Source organism: Strongylocentrotus purpuratus, unplaced genomic scaffold (assembly GCF_000002235.5).
Source record: "Strongylocentrotus purpuratus isolate Spur 01 unplaced genomic scaffold, Spur_5.0 spur5_scaffold_16, whole genome shotgun sequence".
Classification (NCBI taxonomy): domain Eukaryota; kingdom Metazoa; phylum Echinodermata; class Echinoidea; order Camarodonta; family Strongylocentrotidae; genus Strongylocentrotus; species Strongylocentrotus purpuratus.
In genome coordinates, this window is record NW_022145601.1 from 16,576,373 (window position 1) to 16,596,280 (window position 19,908).

General features: G+C 37.7%; 1 protein-coding gene across 1 annotated transcript in view; it reads right to left on the reverse strand.

The window, feature by feature from the left end:
* Positions 1-19,652, reverse strand: part of LOC753612 (retinal rod rhodopsin-sensitive cGMP 3',5'-cyclic phosphodiesterase subunit delta) — a 65,080-nt gene extending 45,428 nt beyond the window's left edge. Inside the window, exons 1-3 of the mRNA XM_030986917.1 lie at positions 19,095-19,652; positions 3,239-3,301; positions 481-632 (exon numbers count right to left, since the gene is read on the reverse strand). Of these exons, the coding sequence (XP_030842777.1) occupies positions 481-632; positions 3,239-3,301; positions 19,095-19,135 (256 nt within the window). The 5' untranslated portion in view covers positions 19,136-19,652. The remainder of the gene's footprint in view (positions 1-480; positions 633-3,238; positions 3,302-19,094) is intronic.
* Positions 19,653-19,908: the final 256 nt, after the last annotated feature.

Genomic DNA, 19,908 nt, shown 5'->3' on the forward strand with positions numbered 1-19,908 from the left:
ATGTTGCGACATACCTTTGCCAATTGCGAAGACTATCGAGTAATCAACTCAAGGGCGATTCCAGTACCATCTTGTATATATCCAATGGAAATAATGCTCAGGTTACTTGATTGGTCATTGTCAGGTTTGCACAATTCAACAGATTATAGACAAGGCTATTGAAATTGCCTTAAGCAGGGCTCCCCACTTAGCCGAGTTGTATAAGTGAGTTATGGCCTCAAAGAGGCACTCGCAATAACTTGCTTTCATGAAAGATGGACGGGGACATTAAAGGTAAAGACCAGTTTTGGAAACCCCCCCCCCCCTCTCAAAAAATAAAATGGAAGCTCTTATTACCAATCATGTGAAAGAATATGTTTTGACCAATACGTGATGATATAAATTTTGCCCGGAAACGGCCTACTAATTGATATATTTGGTAAATTATTATATCTAAGTAAATAATTATAAAACATGGATAATTGAGAATCTGGGACAAACCTTCTAAGCAGCGTCCTTTGAATAGTACCCTCTGTTCAAGACGGAATTGATGCATGGGCTCCAAGGAAGAGAAGTTGACTTCACGTGAGATGGCTTTGCATTTGAGGATCTTCTTGGGCACCCTGGCTTCATGCTCACCATCCGGGGCCGATCTGAAAAAGAAAAAGAATTCCAAAAAAGAAAGAAATTTATTGAGGTGTCACGGTATGGTGGTTCATTTACGTGACGCTCAATTCATGGGTCGAGGGTTCGATTCCCAGGCTGACATTATACGTATGTCCCCTGGCCAGATATTTATCCATATTTGCCACTCTCCACTTAGGTATTCAATTGGTACCCGGTAGGATGCAAAGGCCATTGTAGTTTGCTAAGCATTTTGAGCGTCTGTAAAATGGCACCTGGACTGGAATGCTCCTCAGGGAGTGGAGAATGTCCATACGTGCATGCACGCCTGAATCCAATGACTAGGGTCATAATACAAGTATATCTGTGAAGTATGTATATAGCCCTATAGGCCCGGAACATTATCATTATTATTAAAGACAAGGGGAGTGTTTCACAAAGACTAAAATCGCCTTAAAAATGGACTTAACTTTGGCAGGCCGTTCATGTCACTGTTTGCTCACACCATTTACTGGCATTTGTCTCTCAAGGGAGGTACAAATCATGGTCATGAATCTATAGAATTTACATTTTTTGATAATTCATTATTATAAGAAAAATAGTAACTATGATTATCTAAGATGATAATGGTGAGAGCAAACAATGGCATGAACAGCCTGCCATAGTTAAATCCAAGTCGATCTTATTCTTTGTGAAACACACCCCATGTCTTTTAAATCAAGACAGCATTCAAACTCTCTCAAATAAAAGGGATCTTGTTAGATGTACCAGTAGTGACAGGCAAGCCACTATCAACCTTTAAAGGGATCGTTTAACAATGCTAATTCTGAAATGCGTGGCCCCACAGTGTACGTGTTATCAGTGCCTGTGATATGGTGTAATATTGAAGCCCTAAAAAAAAAAGGGCTTCAAAATGATCATGAAGTGCCTCAAAAAAGTAAAGATCGATCGTTGAGTGACCGAATTTACCATACTTGTTTTCCCCAATAGACTGTAGTGTTATAAAAAACCGTTAGGAAAACAAATTTTTAAATTTCGATTTCAATTCACAAATATCTTGATAATCAGACAGGTGATCGGTTTGTAAAAGTCATGGGCTTCCTGACAGACCTAAAGGTATATCATTTTCATTGCAGCATGAGCTAAATCCAGGATTTTGTTTCAGAATCTCAGACAAAGTTACCTAATCCCTTTAAAGATGAAGTTGAGTTCTGGTCATGCGATTGCATTGTGAAAGAAATGGTGTGGAATCGACCAGAAAAGGTTGATCATCTAGCATATAAGAATTTGTGTGTATTACAAGGTTCTGGAATCATCAAAATGATAAGAAATTTGGCCAAGTCTTGGTAAAGTTACAAACACTGTACACAGAAAGATGTATATGGGACTACACGAACACATGGCATAAAAATCCTACCCCCGAGTTTTACAATGTTACATGACATATTTGGAATATAAAGGCCTTTAAAGAGCCATGCTTTTCAGGGAACATGTCTTATCTGATGTTCTTCCACACTTGCATAATAAGAATGATAACACTCACAAATTACTTTTCACCTCTTCCCAGAACTCAACCTTCTCTTTAAGAGCAAGAAAGCAACCCAGATGAATACTAGTACGGTACTCAAGTAGGGACATTTTGCCCAACATCCCAGTCCGGACAAGAGTGCCTCCACTCATACTTGAGTGCTCTTACAAGAGAGAATCCTGGCGAGTATGATCAAGGTTCAAAATATGAATACATCTGCTTTTAAAGTGACCTGGTAACATTTTTGATGGTTGATAAAAAAAACTGTAATTTTTGTACAAATTGTTACTTATTATATTCCTTCTTCTGTACTTTGAATGCGTCACCATTTTTGAAATTTCCTAACCGTTTTTCCATGAATATAAGACATAAAACAAGTTTATAAAATTCTTTCAACACTTAAATGTTTGGAATGGTATATACATGTAGAGCCAATTCATTGCTTTGTGACGATTTACATTCACCTAAAATGTAATTAAACTGTAATAATATAGTTGGGACAATTAAGGAATCGATTAGATCAGTTTTTCCCAATTTTCATCATTAATAGTGGTCTGTTTTCACTCAAACTTTCAGATTATCTTTAATTGTACATCTGCATTGAATACGAGTAGAATAAGAAATAGCACTTTTTTGGTTCAGTTTTAGAATAAACTGATTTAAAAAAAAAGCAGAATTCATAATTTCATAGAATAAAAAGTATACACATACTGCACAGGTATTTATGTAAAAAAGATAAATGCATACAAATAATATAAAGGCTAAAAAGGAAAAGAGAGGGGGAGAAAAAAGAGAGGGGGAGAAAAAGAGAGAGGGGGAGATTAAGAGAGAGGGGGAGAAAGAGAGAGAGAGAGAGAGAGAAAGAGAGAGAGAGAGAGAGAGAGAGGGAGGAGGGGGGGGGGGGGGGGAAGAGAGAGGGAGAAAGAGAGAGAGAGAGAGAGAGAGAGAGAGAGAGAGAGGGGGTGAGCAATAGAAAATACATGTACATGTACACTGTAGGGGATAAGAATACAGTTATGAAGGGCTATTAAAGGATTATGTACAAATCAAAGGTTTTTAGAACTATGAGGAAACAGTTATAAAGCAAATAAATGAAGAATTACTTACAAATCATCATGACCTTGCCACATGATTTTGCCTGAATCTGCATCTCTGAGATTCATCCAGTTTCTGTGAGAAGATCGGCTAGTTAAGGAAGATTGTCATATGAATCAAACACAATTCTAATACAGCAAATATTACAAGTAACACACACAGGGGCAAATCCCTCCAAGCCTCCCCCCCCCCCCCCCCCCCCCCCCCCCCGCCCTGCAAAAAAAAAAAAAAAAAAAAAAATACTGCATGCCACCTTTAATACCCCTTTATGATGATACCATGGATTGATTACTGCTTTTTTTAAATCTCAATATTTTGCATTTTCCTGCATTTTTGTGTATTTAATTAAGAAAATATCAAAAAAGTAACAATTTAAAATCAGCTGGAAACTGGACAGAGGAAATTTCATGGTTGCATGTGCACTATCTGCTTCTGATATGAACTTAGTATCAACAATACCAAAATGAAAACGACAAAAACCGACTAGGACAAAAAAATGAATTCATGCTACATGTATATAAGAAGGAGATCTTCAGTACAGAAACCATAATTTTTTAAAATCATTTCTGATCCGTGGGAGAATCAGTCGGGTAAAATCTAGATATCTTACTTTAGTATGCATTTGATAAAGGATTTGAATGTAGGCAAATTGTTTTTGAAGAAAAAATCTCCACATAAAGAAAAGGCTAAACGGTTACTCTGTACATGTAAATACAGAAAATGAAATAAACAATACACAAATTAAAACTGTTATAAATAAACAGGTATAAATATTTGTTTTTATCAGCAGATGTCTTCAAAAATAGACACTAAAATTCCAGAGAGAACGAGATTAGCTGGACGAAAGCAAGCAATATTGAAATGAGGGACAACACAGTTACCTCATTATGCACAATTTACTGCTATTCATTAAAAGGGTCAAGTCCAAATGAACAAATGATTAATGCATACAACTGCCATACACATTATATTACGCACTGCACTGTCATAATTGCTACCAAACTACACCTGTATAAATGCTTTCACCAGTAACCAATAATAACACACTGTGTGTAATACCACAGACACCTTGACTGCACGCATGAGTGATGACCATAGTTGAGGCCAATTTTCACGGTTGTCATTTACGACGTAATTACAATGCATAATCAATATTATATTCTACATTAAAAAAAGATTACAGAGCACTGGTAGGCTATGAATGGCTCATGTGACAAAGAAGAGAAAAAAAAAGCAAATTAAATGCTACAATTAAGAATCTATGAAGAAAAAAAATAAATTTAAATTCAGATGCTTTAACACACTCTGCATGTTAAAAGCCAAAATCTAAAGCTGTTAAAATGTTAACTACCTCATTAATGACTAGTGCTGATTTAATGAGTGGTGGCGGGATAACCCTTCAAAGATTATGACCGCCACGTTCGGGCACTAACGACCGACAGTCCATGATCCACTCTGCTCCATTTATGAAGCCGCAACGACGTACATGTATGACTACAAGTGACAGCACTGTATGATAGACGGTGCTGTCAGCTCAGATTATGATCTTGAGCTATTGTTTCATCAAACAGGTGGGCGTCGGCCTATGCCTGATGCGATAAAATACGATCGTGTATCTAATAGAAGCTCCATTATACTCTAGATTGCTTTCACGTTTCATTTTCATTAAAATGAAGATAATAATATATGATGATGCCACGGTGGGCGCTCATGGCACTTAATCCAAAAATATGTACATAATCAGTAGGTGCAAAACAAAGTTTAAATATTCTCGCAAGATGAACTTGAGAATGCAACACTTAACTCAGGATACTTGAAAAGAGAAAGAGAGAGAGAGAGAGAGAGAGACAGACAGACAGAGACTTCCAGGGAAAGTGAGAATCTATCAAACAAATCCCACAAGAACATGTTTGCTATTAAAGTTGTAGTTGTCTGCACTAGTAGCCCAGGAATGAACTTAAATGACACTCTCATTGTTTTAATTCAGGGAACAACTTCCACAAGAGGATTGTTGAAAGATGATGATACATTAGTTGTTGCCAGGTAGGGCAAACATTATGGCTTGACCTACCTAGCAACACTTAATATATGCAGTTTGCATTCTGACTATTGAAATCCTATTATTCTTATCAGGTGAATGAAATAATTTGTATTGAGGCACTTCACAAAGACTTATGCATTAAATTTGGTTACATTACAAAAATGGCCTATTGCACGCATGTACTTTGCAAATAATTCAGTAACAAATGGATGGCCAGTCACTCTATCAGTATTGTCAATACTTGCTAACATATACCTCAGGCATTGCCTCGCTCAATGCCAAAGTACCAGTTCTATTCCAATTTCCAATTCTCTTTCCTTCTGCCTTTTTTATACTCAAAACTCTTGACAATCTACCATTTTAAGGGGGAAAGTTGCTCCATTATTTCCAGAGACAAATATTAGATTAATATCAAGAGCGTATGATCAAGGAGAAGAGACCCTCGTCATTAAATTTCATTACACGGTATCGCCGAAACACTCGGTCTGAAACGCCAATGGTCCGTTGCCAGGCAACCATGTTTGTCAAATGGAGTGTTTCATGAAGAAAGATGTCCCTGATTTCTGTGCATGGAGAATGCATGTCAGCCTTCATTTATAATGTACCGGTATATTTGGGGTAAGGCATACATACGTGGAGATATAAGCATCATTGATTCATACAAATCATGCAGAATATTTGTGATAGATTCAAGAACTTGTACAGGCACTGCAAATGGGTCAGTATCAATAGCTTGAAATATATGAAGGAAACACCTCTATCTTTAGGTTAAAATTAATAATGAAAAACTTTTCAATACAAAATATCATTCTATATTAAAGTCGAATTATCATCATCATGTATCATCATTCATCAAGTAATATAGAATACAATAAAAGTTTTGACAAGAACTAAGTGATCAAATCACAGCTGCCCTTCAACAATTTTTTCTCTCCTTCAAATCATGTATAAGTTGGAATAAGTATAAAGTCAAAACAGAAATACTGCTCACAATCAGATTTTAGTAAATAACTCATGTGTGGACTACAATATATGTAAAAAAAAGGGGGGGGGGGGAGTGGAGAACAGCATAGGTTTTGTATAAATGGATGTGAATATGCTTTCTCGATAGAACTTTAGAGTCATCGGAGGTCCCTTCAGTTATGAACCCCTCAAAAAGGACATCATGAATAAGACTCTTTCCTTGATTGTCACACAGAGCAACGTCGGGGCCATAACTTCTGAATTTATTTCTTCTGGGAATCCTCCGCGAGGCACTTTAGCTCCAGTGAAATTCTCCTAATGACGTACGTCTGATTTGGGAACCATGCCCTCTTCAACCTTGGTTAACAACCATTGAAGCTCATGACTATTTCATTTTTTTTTCATCTTTAAAGATAAAGAGGTGAGTTCTGGTAATGCGATAGCATTGTAAAAGAAAAGGTGTGGAATGGATCAGAAAAAATTGATCATGTAGCATGTAAGTATTGGTGTGCACTGCAAGGTTATGGAGTCATCAAACTCATGATAATTTTGGCCCAGTCTTGGTAAAGTACATGTAACAAGCACTGAACACAGAAAGATGTATATGGGACTACACAAGTGGTGTCAGGGCTAGTACTACCTGATTTTCTTATCTTTCTATGCTCATTACTCAGCCAGTATACATTTTCTTCCAAAATTGTTTGGCACGTATGACATTTATTTGTAATCTTGAACATTTGTTTGGCACGTATGACATTTATTTGTAATCTTGAACATTTGTTTGGCACGTATGACATTTATTTGTAATCTTGAACATTCAGTGTAAGTTTCGTTTGATTCTGTGAGAATTTTTTTTTTTTTTTTTTTTTACCAGAACTCAAGTTTATCTTTAATCACCCTAAGCTTGTGAGAGATGCTTACAACTACATGTACAAGCTCTTTACTACAATTAACCTTTCCCCTTGTGTCTACAGGTATGTGATTTTTTTTTCATAGAACACTTTACCAAAAATGTTTGGACGTACAGAATTTTTGACAACCATGTTTTCCAGAATACCTAAAGACCAACTCTAATCAAAAGAATTATAAGAACATCTGATTTCTCAACATTGATGCCCTCCATCAATCTACATTTGCCACTCTCCACACGGGTGAAGAAATCTAACAGGTGTACATTTTCATTGCTGCCTCATACATGTAAGACATGTAAAGCTTTACATGCATCTTTAAAAAATACTACTACAATGTGCTTTAAAAACAATACTACCTAGTATACCTTAAGCCTTGGTCACAAATGCCATTACGAACTGCTACGAACGCATTACGAACGATTTTCAGACAATGGAAATTTGGGAAGACAATGTAAAACAGGGAGATTCGCACGAACGCATCGTTCGTACGAACCCTTTGTGACCGTAGCTTTACACATTTCTCTTTATTGCCAGAATAGTTTTGAATTAAACTATTCCCACTGTTTCCCTTTAATACAAGTTTATGGTTTTGTACACTTCACTCGAGCATGCTAACCTAGGAGTAAACAGTTCCTTTTATCCCCAAATCCGCTATATGTGTGAACAAACGTAGTTCCACCAACAAACAGGGGCATGAGTACCTATATCTTCGGGGCACATGGGAAGGTGAAAACCAATCATTACACCATTGGATTTGTACATCATTTTCGGCTTTACGCTTGACACAAATAGAAGAAAAAATGTACTTTTTTCTCCTTCAAATACAACCCCTTCTCCCCGAGGAAAAATGCGGCAAAGGGTGACGAAATTGTCCATTCCACTGTGCACTTAAGAGCTGCCGAAGGGAGAAGAACTGCAGGTACCCGAACAGAATTCTTATTGATTGAAAATGCTTGCGAGTGTCTTGATGAGCCTAGCACCATGCAGCAATCGTACACATGTACATGTAACTTAATTCATATTTTGCACTGATGATTGAGTTTCTATTTGGTAATATAATACAGGTGCAAAGTGTATCAAGATACCTTGATGGAAAAGACAGGTTTTCTTGTACAATTAACACCCCAATTTGATGAGATAAAGCAGAAAAAGAAATGGGGAAAAAGCCTACAGAATTGAACTTGATATTCAATACCAAGTAATTTTGTCTTTAAAAAATCATTTGATCGGTATGTTGTAAAGAAGAATTTTTAGAAAGCCCTTTATTATTCTAACATGAATGTTTTTTTAACCCGATTTATTCATCCTGCATGAATAAAAATGGCAGCTCGAATGATGTCTTTTTATTTTTGCCCCCGTTTTTTAACTTTTAGAGGAATGATAATAGCACCAAGGCCAATACAAAACTAGATGGAATTCGACTGCGCGCAGTCGAAAATGATGCCTCCGTTATAGAGCAATTTTACAAACCAAAACAGAAAAAAAAAATTGAATTCACGTTCAATGGTAATCCATTGACAGGTTCTCAGAATATTGTGATTACAAGCAATTTCTCATATACATATATGACCCTTTGATCTTTGACCTCATGACCATAAAATCTACTCAGTTCATTGGCTCTGCAAGATGTTCTGAGTTAAATAGTAATCCATCTGTCAGTTCTAATGAGAATGCGTTCACAAGCTATTTTTGCATACATAATGGGCCCATGACCTTTGACCTTTGACCTTATGAACCAAGAATCTACTCAGTTCATTGGCTCTGCAAGTAACAAACATGACCTAATTTTGGCATGAATCCATCAATCGGTTCTTGAGATAACGCGATCACAAGCTGTTTTAGCATTCATAATGTGCGCTGTGGCCTTTGACCTTTGACCTACGTGCTCCAAAATCTAATCAGATTGTCTTCTTATGGTGATACACACTATCATTAAGTTTGAAGTTTAAATCTCCAGTGGTTCTTGAGATATTATGATAACAATCTCAATGTATGGAATTTCATAAGTTGACCTCTGTGACCCTTGACCTTTGACCTACGTGCTCTAAAATCTAATCAGATCGTCTTCCTATGGTGATACATACTATCCTTAAGTTTGAAGTTTTTACATCTCCAGTGGTTCTTGAGATATGATAACAATCTCAATGTATGGAATTTCATAAGTTGACCTCTAGGACCCTTGACCTTTGACCTACGTGCTCCAAAATGTAATCAGATTGTTTTCCTATAGTGATACACACTATCACCAAGTTTGAAGTTTAAATCTCCAGTGGTTCTTGAGATATCATGATAACAATCTCAATGTATGGAATTTCATAAGTTGACCTCTGTGACCCTTGACCTTTGACATACGTGCTCCAAAATCTAATCAGATCGTCTTCCTATGGTGATACATACTATCCTTAAGTTTGAAGTTTAAATCTCAAATGGTTCTTGAGATATCGCGCTAACAAACTCAATACAAGGAATTTCATAAGTTGACCTCTGTGACCTGTGACCTTTGACCTACGTACTCCAAAATCTAATCAGATCGTCTTCCTATGGTGATAAATACTATTCCCGAGTCTTAAGTTTAAATCTTAAATGGTTCTTGAGATATTGTGATAACGGTCAAACGGGACGGACGTACGGACGGACGTACAGACGGACGGACGGACGTACGGACGGACGGACGGACGGACGGACGGACGGACGGACGTACGGACGGACAACCCGAAAACATGATGCCTCCGGCACCACCTTCGGTGGCGGAGGCATAAAAACATGTTTAGCGACCTGCCTTTTTGAAGAAAAAAAAAAGTTGTAGCTAGATCAATCAATAGTCTGAGAAATTAGATGGTACTGATTTGTATTTCTTCAGAAAATTTTCATAATAATTTCACACAATGAATTTCTCAATTCTCATCATTCATTATTTACATGTACATGTATACTTCCCAAGAAATGATTGCTATGCCGCTAATGGACAAGATTGTGATATTAAAATAGGTAACCTTCTATTGTGAAGGCAGATTGCACAAAGATTGCTAGACATGTACTGTATTTAACACCGACATTATAAAGGACAGATTGCAATATCCGGCAGGATTGCTCTGAAATAGAGTGCAAGAATCTGGATCAATACGCTCCAAGTATCTTTTTGTTACATTCACCGATAGCTCTGGCTCAAAATCGTGAAATTGTATGGATGGTAACTAGAGCAAAGTGACGAGGAGGAGAGTGAGAAAATGAGATGAGGGAGACTGGAGAGAGAGAAAGATAGATAGAGAGAGAAAAATAGATAGAGAGAGAGAGAGAGAGAGAGATTGCGGGAATGGAATGGGGAGAGAGGGGGAAGAGGAAGAGAAGAGAGAGAGTGAAGAGCAAGGGATAGGAAGTGGGAAAGAGAAAAAAAAGAGTGAGAGGCAAGGAGAGAGAAAGAAGAGGAGAAAGAAAGAGAGAGACATGAGAGAGAAAGATGAAGAGGAGAGTGTTGAGGAGAGGGAGTAATTAGAGGATGGAAAGGAAGAGGAGGGAACAAGAGGGAATGAAAGAAAGAACAGAAGAGAGGAGTGGAACACGAGAGAAAGAGAGAGAGAGAGACAAAGATGGGGACTAAAACTATCTTCACTGAAGGTGTACAGGTAAATCACAAAATATTCCGTCAACCACAAGCTGTAGTCTTGAACTTTATGCCCTTGAACTCAACTGATCAATACCTACATGTGTACGATCGATTAGTCTAATAACAAGAGAATCTGCAGGCACTCCTTTTGATTGCTAGATTAAAGATATTCTTTCAGGAGTTGACATGTATAATATGCATCAAAGATCTGGGAGGAATTCCCCATCAATGCATGCATAAAGAAAAAAAACACGCACGTAGCAAAACGCCCGGGACTTCACCACGTTTGGACATTACATTAAGTATGGCCAGTGGGAGATCAGTGAGGACCGAGTTTGTCTCCGATGACGAATTTGGACAATGAATTTCCGTCATGGGGCGGTTCCCTTGAAGTCGGTGAATGTACAGTATGATCATAAAAGTGAAATCCATGCACTATAAATTCCACCAAAATAATTCCCCACAAGAACAGTGAAAAAAAATACTTGGGGCAAATTAGCCCCCGAAATGCCTAAAAGAGCCCCTGTAAATTTGGATAGAGTTCAATGCAAAACAAATTTTAGAATGTTATTTTCATGCAGGCAAGCTTGAAAAGGCAGCCCCCCAAAAATAAATATTCATTTTTTCCCTGCACAAGAACCAAAGAGAACACGTAATTCACTTCAAGCTCAGAGTGTAAAAATACATGCTCCACCTTAAATTTTTGTATATTATGGCACACAGCTAAATGAGTACCGTAAATCTCTGTGTATAAGGCACATTTTTTTGCCGCCGAAAAAAAATTGAAAGTCGGGGGTGCGTCTTATACAGGAGTACACACACAAAAACAAAAAAACATTTTTTAGTTTCGATTTATGGCGCTATGTCTGGCTATGTCTCCCAGCTCAGTAATCGGTGTGTTGACTCACCACTTGGAAACTAGAACAACACTCAAATTTGTCTGTCATCTTGGTTTGAAAGTAATCTTTCTAATAGATCTCAATACGTAGTTTATAATAATAATTCCTCCAATTTTGCTTTGGTGTACCACAAGGTTTCATCCTAATTAACATTAATGATCGTACACATTCTTCTAAAAACGACATGGTTACTTTTATTTGTGACAAGTTCACAAGCACAAATCGGCGCCTTCAACTGCACCTCGATGTTAAATGAAAGTCCTTCCCTGCGTGTGTTTTTGTTTTGGCAAAAAAAAAAAAAAATTGTTTTGGTCTTGAAAATAGGGGTGCGCCTTATACACAGGTGCGCCTTATACACAGGTGCGCCTCATACACAGAGATTTACGGTATGCACATGACCTTTGTTTCGCACAGCTACTTTTGACATTCTCTCACAAAAAACCACTATGGTAAACCGCAGCACATGTGAGCTTAAGAGAGCACCCTTCGCAGCAAGCAGTCACACTACACATATAAATTAGTTTAACCACAACTAGCCATCCATTTGTAATGGTTCTCACTTAATTTGCCACAGCATTTTTTAAGGCGGTTTATTGCATCATGTATGAACGGACTTTCCAGAATGTACATGTGATACCCTCTAAAGTATCGATCACATATAATACGACAATACCGCTAAAAAAAGAAGAAAAGAATTTCATTAAAAAAAGTAAGCGAAAGACACCTGAGCACAGCAAAGGTCCTACATGTATTCAGTGAGCTCTGCGTTTAGTAGAAGATACAAAAATGTGAAACATACATTATGAAAAGTAAAAAGCACACTCTGTAGTTTTGCTACATGAACATGCACGTCATATATCTGAAGGAGGCTTTAGACGTCTAATATTAGACGTTGCAGGTGGCATCTCCCCAGGCAATCATTCGGATGGAAATGATCTTCTCTGACGAGATTAAGCAGTTCATATTGGAGGGAAACATAAGCAAAACAAAATGATGATAAAGACCTTATTGATTCCGTGCACCTGCAAACAGAGGATGCAATTGAGAGGCATAAGGGGTCTACATGTAGTATGCATTGTATGGTAAAACATGGATCATATTTGCTGGCGTAAAGGCCGCAGTATATATTTTTTTTGCTGCCGAATATTCGAGTACGAGTAGTTGTCAACAGTGCAGGTACTCAAGCATTCGACTACTCGTCGCAGCCCTAATGTAAACAATTGCTGTATGGTGCTAGGCTCATCGAGACACATCTATCCGGTCCAGATAAAATAATTTACCAAATATATCAATTAGTAGGCAGTTTCCTGGCAAAATTTGCATCATCAACTACATATATACACCTGTATTAGTCAAAATATATTCTTTCACATGATTGGTAATACATGTTAGAGTTTCCATTTCATTTGTTGAGGGGGGGGGGGGCGTTTCCAAAACTGGTCTTTACCTTTAATGACAACAGCTTTTATATGGACCTCATTCTAGTACATTTACATCCAGTGATCAAACTGACATCACAATACAATGGCTGATCGAGCAACAGTGTGCAAACAACCCTATGCTCTGCACTCTGTTAGTACTGTGGACAACCTAATGCCACTCAATGTGTAATCTTGGGCAATCCAAAGCCAAATTGTGTATATACTGGCTGTCATGGAAACCAACTGCAGTTGCTATGATAGCCCTTGGTCATTAAATGTCTACTTCTTGTTGCTTATCTGTCTACCCCCCTTCTATTTCTCTTTCTCTCTCTCTCTCTCTCTCTCTCTCTCTCTCTCTCTCTCTCTCTCTCTCTCTCTATCCCCCTACTGTACTCTCTTTCTCTGTATGAAATACAAGTAGGTCTACGACTGTAGATCAAACAGAGGTACATATACCAGTAGTCTTATGCATTTGTGTACTGTAGATCCTACAGTAATGTTTGTACTTGAAAAAACACCAATTAACCATCATCGCTTGCATTCACTATGATAAAAGCATTTTGTCATTGCATTTTCCAGTATTCTCTCTCTCTCTCTCTGTAAAACAACTACATATTGCATACTGTACATGACTACATGTACATGTACCTGTACATTGTACTTGATCAGCACCATTATTGCCTGCAAATGCAGGAATGCGTTGTACAAACGAGCTTTGGTGTTGATCTACATTTTCCAGGCATACAGTACACGCACCACTAGATCTGGGGGGTGTTTCACAAAGATCCTAAGTTGAACTTATCTCTCAGTTGGACTTAATAATTATGGAAAGCTATCATCATCCTTGAAATTATTTTGTAAAAGTAATTTTAAAAGGCATAAAATATTGATTCAAATCTTTCATATTTCCTATTATCATGGGGGATTTCATGATCTTGATGTGGAATTTATGAAAAGGCTGAAATACTTGAATTTTGCTTTTGAATATATTTCATTATAAGGCTACAAATGGCTCTCCATAATATTTAAGTCCAACTTAGAGTTAAGTTTGACATAGAATCTTTGTGAAACACTGCCCTGGACTCTCAAGTCTCATTCACATTTTGATGATTAAACTGCATTATAGAACTATAAATCACTTTAAATACTTCAGGTAATAAATCGCATCAGAATTTACTAGAAGTATCAGACTACAAGGAGTGCCTTAGCCCACAGATCGATTAGATATGTACTGTAGGTCCTGACATTTGGAATGCTTTGCCACTTGAAATACGAACTTGTAATAATCTTTTGCTATTTAAAAAGAAGCTGAAGGATTTATTTCTCTCCAAATATGCTTCTTAACCTTTGAGGTACAGTATGATAGTGCTTTTTTGTCAAGGAGAGGTAATGATGTGTATTCCCTTGTTTTTGCTTGTTATTCAAATATGTTGAGGGGCATGATTTTTTTTTTTTTAAAGCAATTATTTTGTATTTTGTTTTATTTTTGTAATGACAGAATTTCTTATATTCTATCTAAACCTAATAATTACCAGCTATGTTTAGGGACGTTGCGCTTCAATCATTTTTCGTTTATGCACTGTTCCTACTTTGAGTTTGTAACCCACTGAATTTGTTAATATCTGTAAACAATTATTTTACATGGTGAGTAAATAAAATAAACAAAACTTGCATCGATCTTTAGTAGAATACCTTGAAACTGTGGATGCCAATGGGTAACAAATCTTGGTGAATGACCGAAATAAATAAAACTTTACCCCACAACTCCCATGTTTAAACAAATACTGTATGAACTTGTACATTGCCACTAGCATCTAGACTTAGAGGTAGCTCTGTAACCGATTATTGGATCGGGGGCCGATCTTGAGCCGATCAGAGGTGTGGAGTTCAAGTATCTAGACTGTGGAACACAGGTTATCGGGTTTGAAATAAATACAGCACTAACATCCTTCCTTTGCCAACACATTATTCTACATTTGCCACACTTGACCCAGGTGAGGTAAATTGGTAACTGGCAGGAATTAATTAATTGAAATGCTAGTGTCATATTTGACATATTAGCAGCTATGATATTAAAGGTAATGCAAAGTTTTGGGAAATTTTGAAAAATGGGTGGATAGCGATTCTTTACAATATTGATATATTTGGATGCCCCTATGAATGTATTATAAGCACTAGAAAATTTAGCTCCTAAAACACTTCTGCTTTCGAGAAAAATTGAATATTAAAATTTACCGGTGCTCCCAGTAAATTTTGATAAATTTCAAATAACGCCTACAGCCGTACAATAGTAGCTGCGACCATGAAAATCTCAAAATATGTAGATATGATATATAATTTCCAAACGGGAATAGCTAATCGGTCAATTTTGGTGGAGAAACATTGTTTTATAGCTTAATTAATATTTTGACCTTGAGAGGGAGCTATACAACATAAAGAGTTTATTATTTACAATTTCATAACTCTCTCTGAAGTCTGAACTGATGTCTATGTGAGTAACTTCAGGTACAGAGCATGACTGCATGTAGGTAAAACAACTTTCTTGTATACTTTAAAATTGAGAGATACACGTAGAGTGTACATGTACAGTGTAGATTGTCAGTCAATTTACATGTTCTTAAAGGGAAAGTCCACCCCCAAAATAAGTTTGTTTCGATAGAGGCAAAATAATAAGAAAATCAGGTGAGTGAAAGTTTGAGCAAATTCTGAATGAAAATAAGAAAGTTATGAATTATTGAAGTTGTGATCAATCAAATACAAATTGGCAACTCTGTGACTTATTATACGAGCTCTCCTTCATTTGCTTTGTGCATAATATTCCATAAAATCATGTTTTCTTCGTTATTGATGACGGAATATATATTTGTTCCTTGCAGGGGGAGTATAGAAACATATTTGCAATTATTATATTTAGGGTGCATGTATGGTTGAAATTTTTCTTGAGGGAAAATGAAAATTTTAGATTTTTTTAGTACTGAGCAAATGGAAGTTGAGCTCGCATGATACGTCATAGAGTTGCCAATTTGTGTTTGATTGATCACAACTTCAAAAATCCTAACTTCCTTATTTTTAATCGGAATTTGCTCAAACTTTCACTGACTCGTTTCTCTCATTTTTCTACTCCTATTAAAACTAACTTAATTTCAGGGTGGACTTCCCCTTTAAAGTGCAATCCAAAAAGTCACACTGGAGGGTCAGTGTAGTCACGAGGCCAAGATTACATATCTGGGACCTGTTTCACAAAGCCCCTTTTCAATGACAAATGACAAAAATCGGTGACAAATCTGCTGATAACCAATCAGAATCAAGGATTTTAGTAGCTTATAACAACAACTGTCATTTGTCACTGATTGCAAGTTTTGTGAAACACCCCCCTGGAGTGTCCCAAGGCAGTGCTCTCGGCCCGCTGCTTTTCCTCATATACATGTACATCAATGACCTACTAGACAGTGTCAAACGCTCAACCATACGCATCAGATCAGTCCAAGATTAAATCTTAAGGAAGATCTTGACAGGTTGCAGGAGTGGGAGAGAAAGTGGCGGATGGAACTCCACCCTTCCAAGTGCCAGACTTTGAGAGTCACCAACAAGAGGAAACATATCCTAGGCCTGTATAACATCCACGGGCACGACCTAGAACTAGTGAGTTCCGCCAAGTATTTTGGAATGAACATCGATCATAAGCTCATCAGTCAAGAAGACTAATTCTGTGACCGCCTGCTTGCGACGGAACTTCAAGCACTGTAGACGGCGGATCAAGCAGGCCACGTACTTCAAATACATGTACGTCCGACCAGTGGTGGAATATGCTGCAACAGCATGGGAACCACACACACAGTGGAACGTTGACAGTCTTCAAAATACTGAAGGGCTTAGTAAGGCTGGATCCAAGTCACTTCTTCACTTTATCACTCAATACTCGAACCAGAGGACAATCTCTAAAGATTTTCAAGGAAAGGTCTCGTCTAAAAATAAGGAAATGCTTTTTCAGCAACAGAGTGGTGTCTGACTGGAATAGTCTCCCTCAAGAAATAATTGACTCAAACTCCATAGATATCTTCAAGATGAGACTGGATAAGCACCGGTGGTCTGAGCGATTCGAATTGAGTTGTGTAGGTATTGTCTGTTGTTTCATGTTTTACACAACCTCCTCCCTCCACAAATCGCAGTTACCTGGAAGAATCCTAGATCGATGAACAGACTTAGACCTACAACATCGTGTATTCAAGTAAAGTAAAGTAAGTAATTTAATAAGATCAAAACCGTCCCAACTCTGCGCATACATGTGCAATAAGTTAACTCTAGAACATAACCAACCCTGAAGAAGTGACCAAGGATTACAGGATCTACCTCTCCTCGTATCATGATGATGATGATGATGAGGATTGAAATGGTCCAACAAAGGTGTGCACGCTATGTCACAGGTGACTTTGATCAAACATCCAGTGTACAGCAATGCTTGAAAATCTGAATTGGCCATTGTTACTCACCAGACGCCTTCACATCCGCCTTGCTATGCTGTATCGCATCCGTTTCAACCTTGTCGACGTTACCTACAGGTAGCAGCACTTTCTCACTGAACTGACATCAACAACAAGAGGACATGGATCTCTTTTTAGGACATTCCACTGCAGTAGTCAGACCTACAGTATGCTTCTTCCTTCTTCCCAAGAACCTGTAAGGACTGGAACAACCTCCCACAGGACCCAGCCCAATACCCCTCTCTTGATGCCTTTAAGGTCTTCTTGAGTGGGATGCAGATGTAATGTCTACAAGACCGGGAATGTGTTTACTTACACATGTATATATCCACCTGCACAACAAGAACAAAAAGTTAAAGTGTGGAATAACAGGATATGTGAAAGTCTCCTCATATATACACACACAATCAGTTCCTTCATCTTCATCACCTTGAAGCAGCACTTAAATTGGAAGAACTAAATTATAACAATTTCTTTTGAATGAAAGAAGAAAAATCAGAAAACAGAATGGCGAAAGGTTGAAATAAATGGGACCAATAATAAGACAGTTACATGTACCATGTATGAATCATTGAAAGTTTGAAATATGAGATCACTACAGCTATGCGAATCTTAAATTGGCAATTTTGTCTATGTGACGTAGTGACAGATTACTCTCCCATTTGCCGTGTACAAAAATATCACTAATTTCTGTTTTTAAGTGCCTTCACCCTTGGGGCACTGCTCAAAATATATTATTCAACTTACTGATGTTAGAAAGAATACTTTAAAAATTCAAATCGCGAGTCTACTACTGTCAAACTTGCTGATCAGCCACTTCGTATTCATTGTGTGCAATGTGTGTATTGTGTACAGTTGCTGCCTCTCAGCAAGTATACAGCGCTAGAGGTCAATACGCATTAGCATCGAGTCTATGCTTTGCTGGAGTGGACATATACATGTCAGTGTGTTATGTAAGATTTTGTATGGTCAGACCCATTGCATTCTCTGCTTAAGTGGGACCTCTCTCACTTAAAAGTTAAAGTCAAATCCAATTGAGAGGAATGGCCAATGGAAGCTTGTTAACTCACATCACTGTACAGCGCTCAGTGCGTTAAGTTCCATGTGCTAGATCTCAATAACTTTGACAAGTTTGTGTAGAAGTCAGGGGGTCACATTCCCAAATTGTATTGAAATAAGCGCATTGGTCAGTCATTGCTAATTCTTGGTTTTTTTGGAGTATGTGTGCCAACACCAACAGCATGCGGCACCCGCTAGGCGTTACTTCTCAGCGCGGCGTGCAATAGAGTTAGAATCGAGCCTTTCGAGGGGAGTCACACGAGTAAAAAACTGATTTAACCTGTGTTTTGAGGAGAGTAATTATCATTTCCAACCTTGTTACTATTACATGTAAAAGTGGCAGTGAGAATTCAATATTATTAAGTAAGAGTGAGATTGATATTGAAAATGATAGTCTAGATGTCTAGTCTAGATCTAGGCCTATGCTATGGTCTAACTTAGTTACATCATGAATTTACTGAAACTTGAAATTTGATATTGAAAGGATACACTTTGAAACCTTTTAAAATGTCCTCCGCTCTGCTGGGCATCTTGAAAGTTTGTTGGAATTATCTTGTAAAGTGGAAAAATAAAATTTCTAGACCAAAGGTCGAATATGCCCCTTCAAAATCACTCTAAACAGCAATGAACTCCAACTTCGAAGGGACCGGCGAATCCGGGCCACAACACAGGCGCAGGCTAGGGATAGACACAGGGATGGACACAGCCACAGCACAGGTCAGGTCGATTCTCAAAATCCACGACGGGTCCTCTCGATCAGCCGACGAAAACATGCGGATAAAAGAAGCGAATAATGGTGATTCTTCCACATAGAAATAATCAGCAATATCTTATGCTAGATCCGTCTAAAAAGGTAGATGTAAGCAATCACTTTGGTTCATATCCTTGTTTTAAAATGAGAAACACGTCCAAAATCCGAAGAGATTACAACTTGCTAGCTTATCTCATACATTCGAGGATCACTTCCGATATGCCCGTAGCAATCTCTAACCTTAATTCATTACATTGCACGTAAGTCTACGGCTTTCGCGGACACAAATCGTGTGAAGCTAGCAGCCAGCTTCATCATGCAGCGTCAATGTCACCGGGTAACAGCCGCATCACTCTAAACTATATCGATCCGCCTTTAGTGACATGTGTTTTTTTTCAAAATTTAAGAATTATTTTGGTGAAATGTCATAAAAACGTGTTTCTTTTAATGTTAAAACTGAATCGGATTAAATAAATGTGCATTTATTGTTTGCAATATTCAACATATCTTGTGTCATGGGACTATGTTTCTGTGTGTACAAGGTTGATTAAT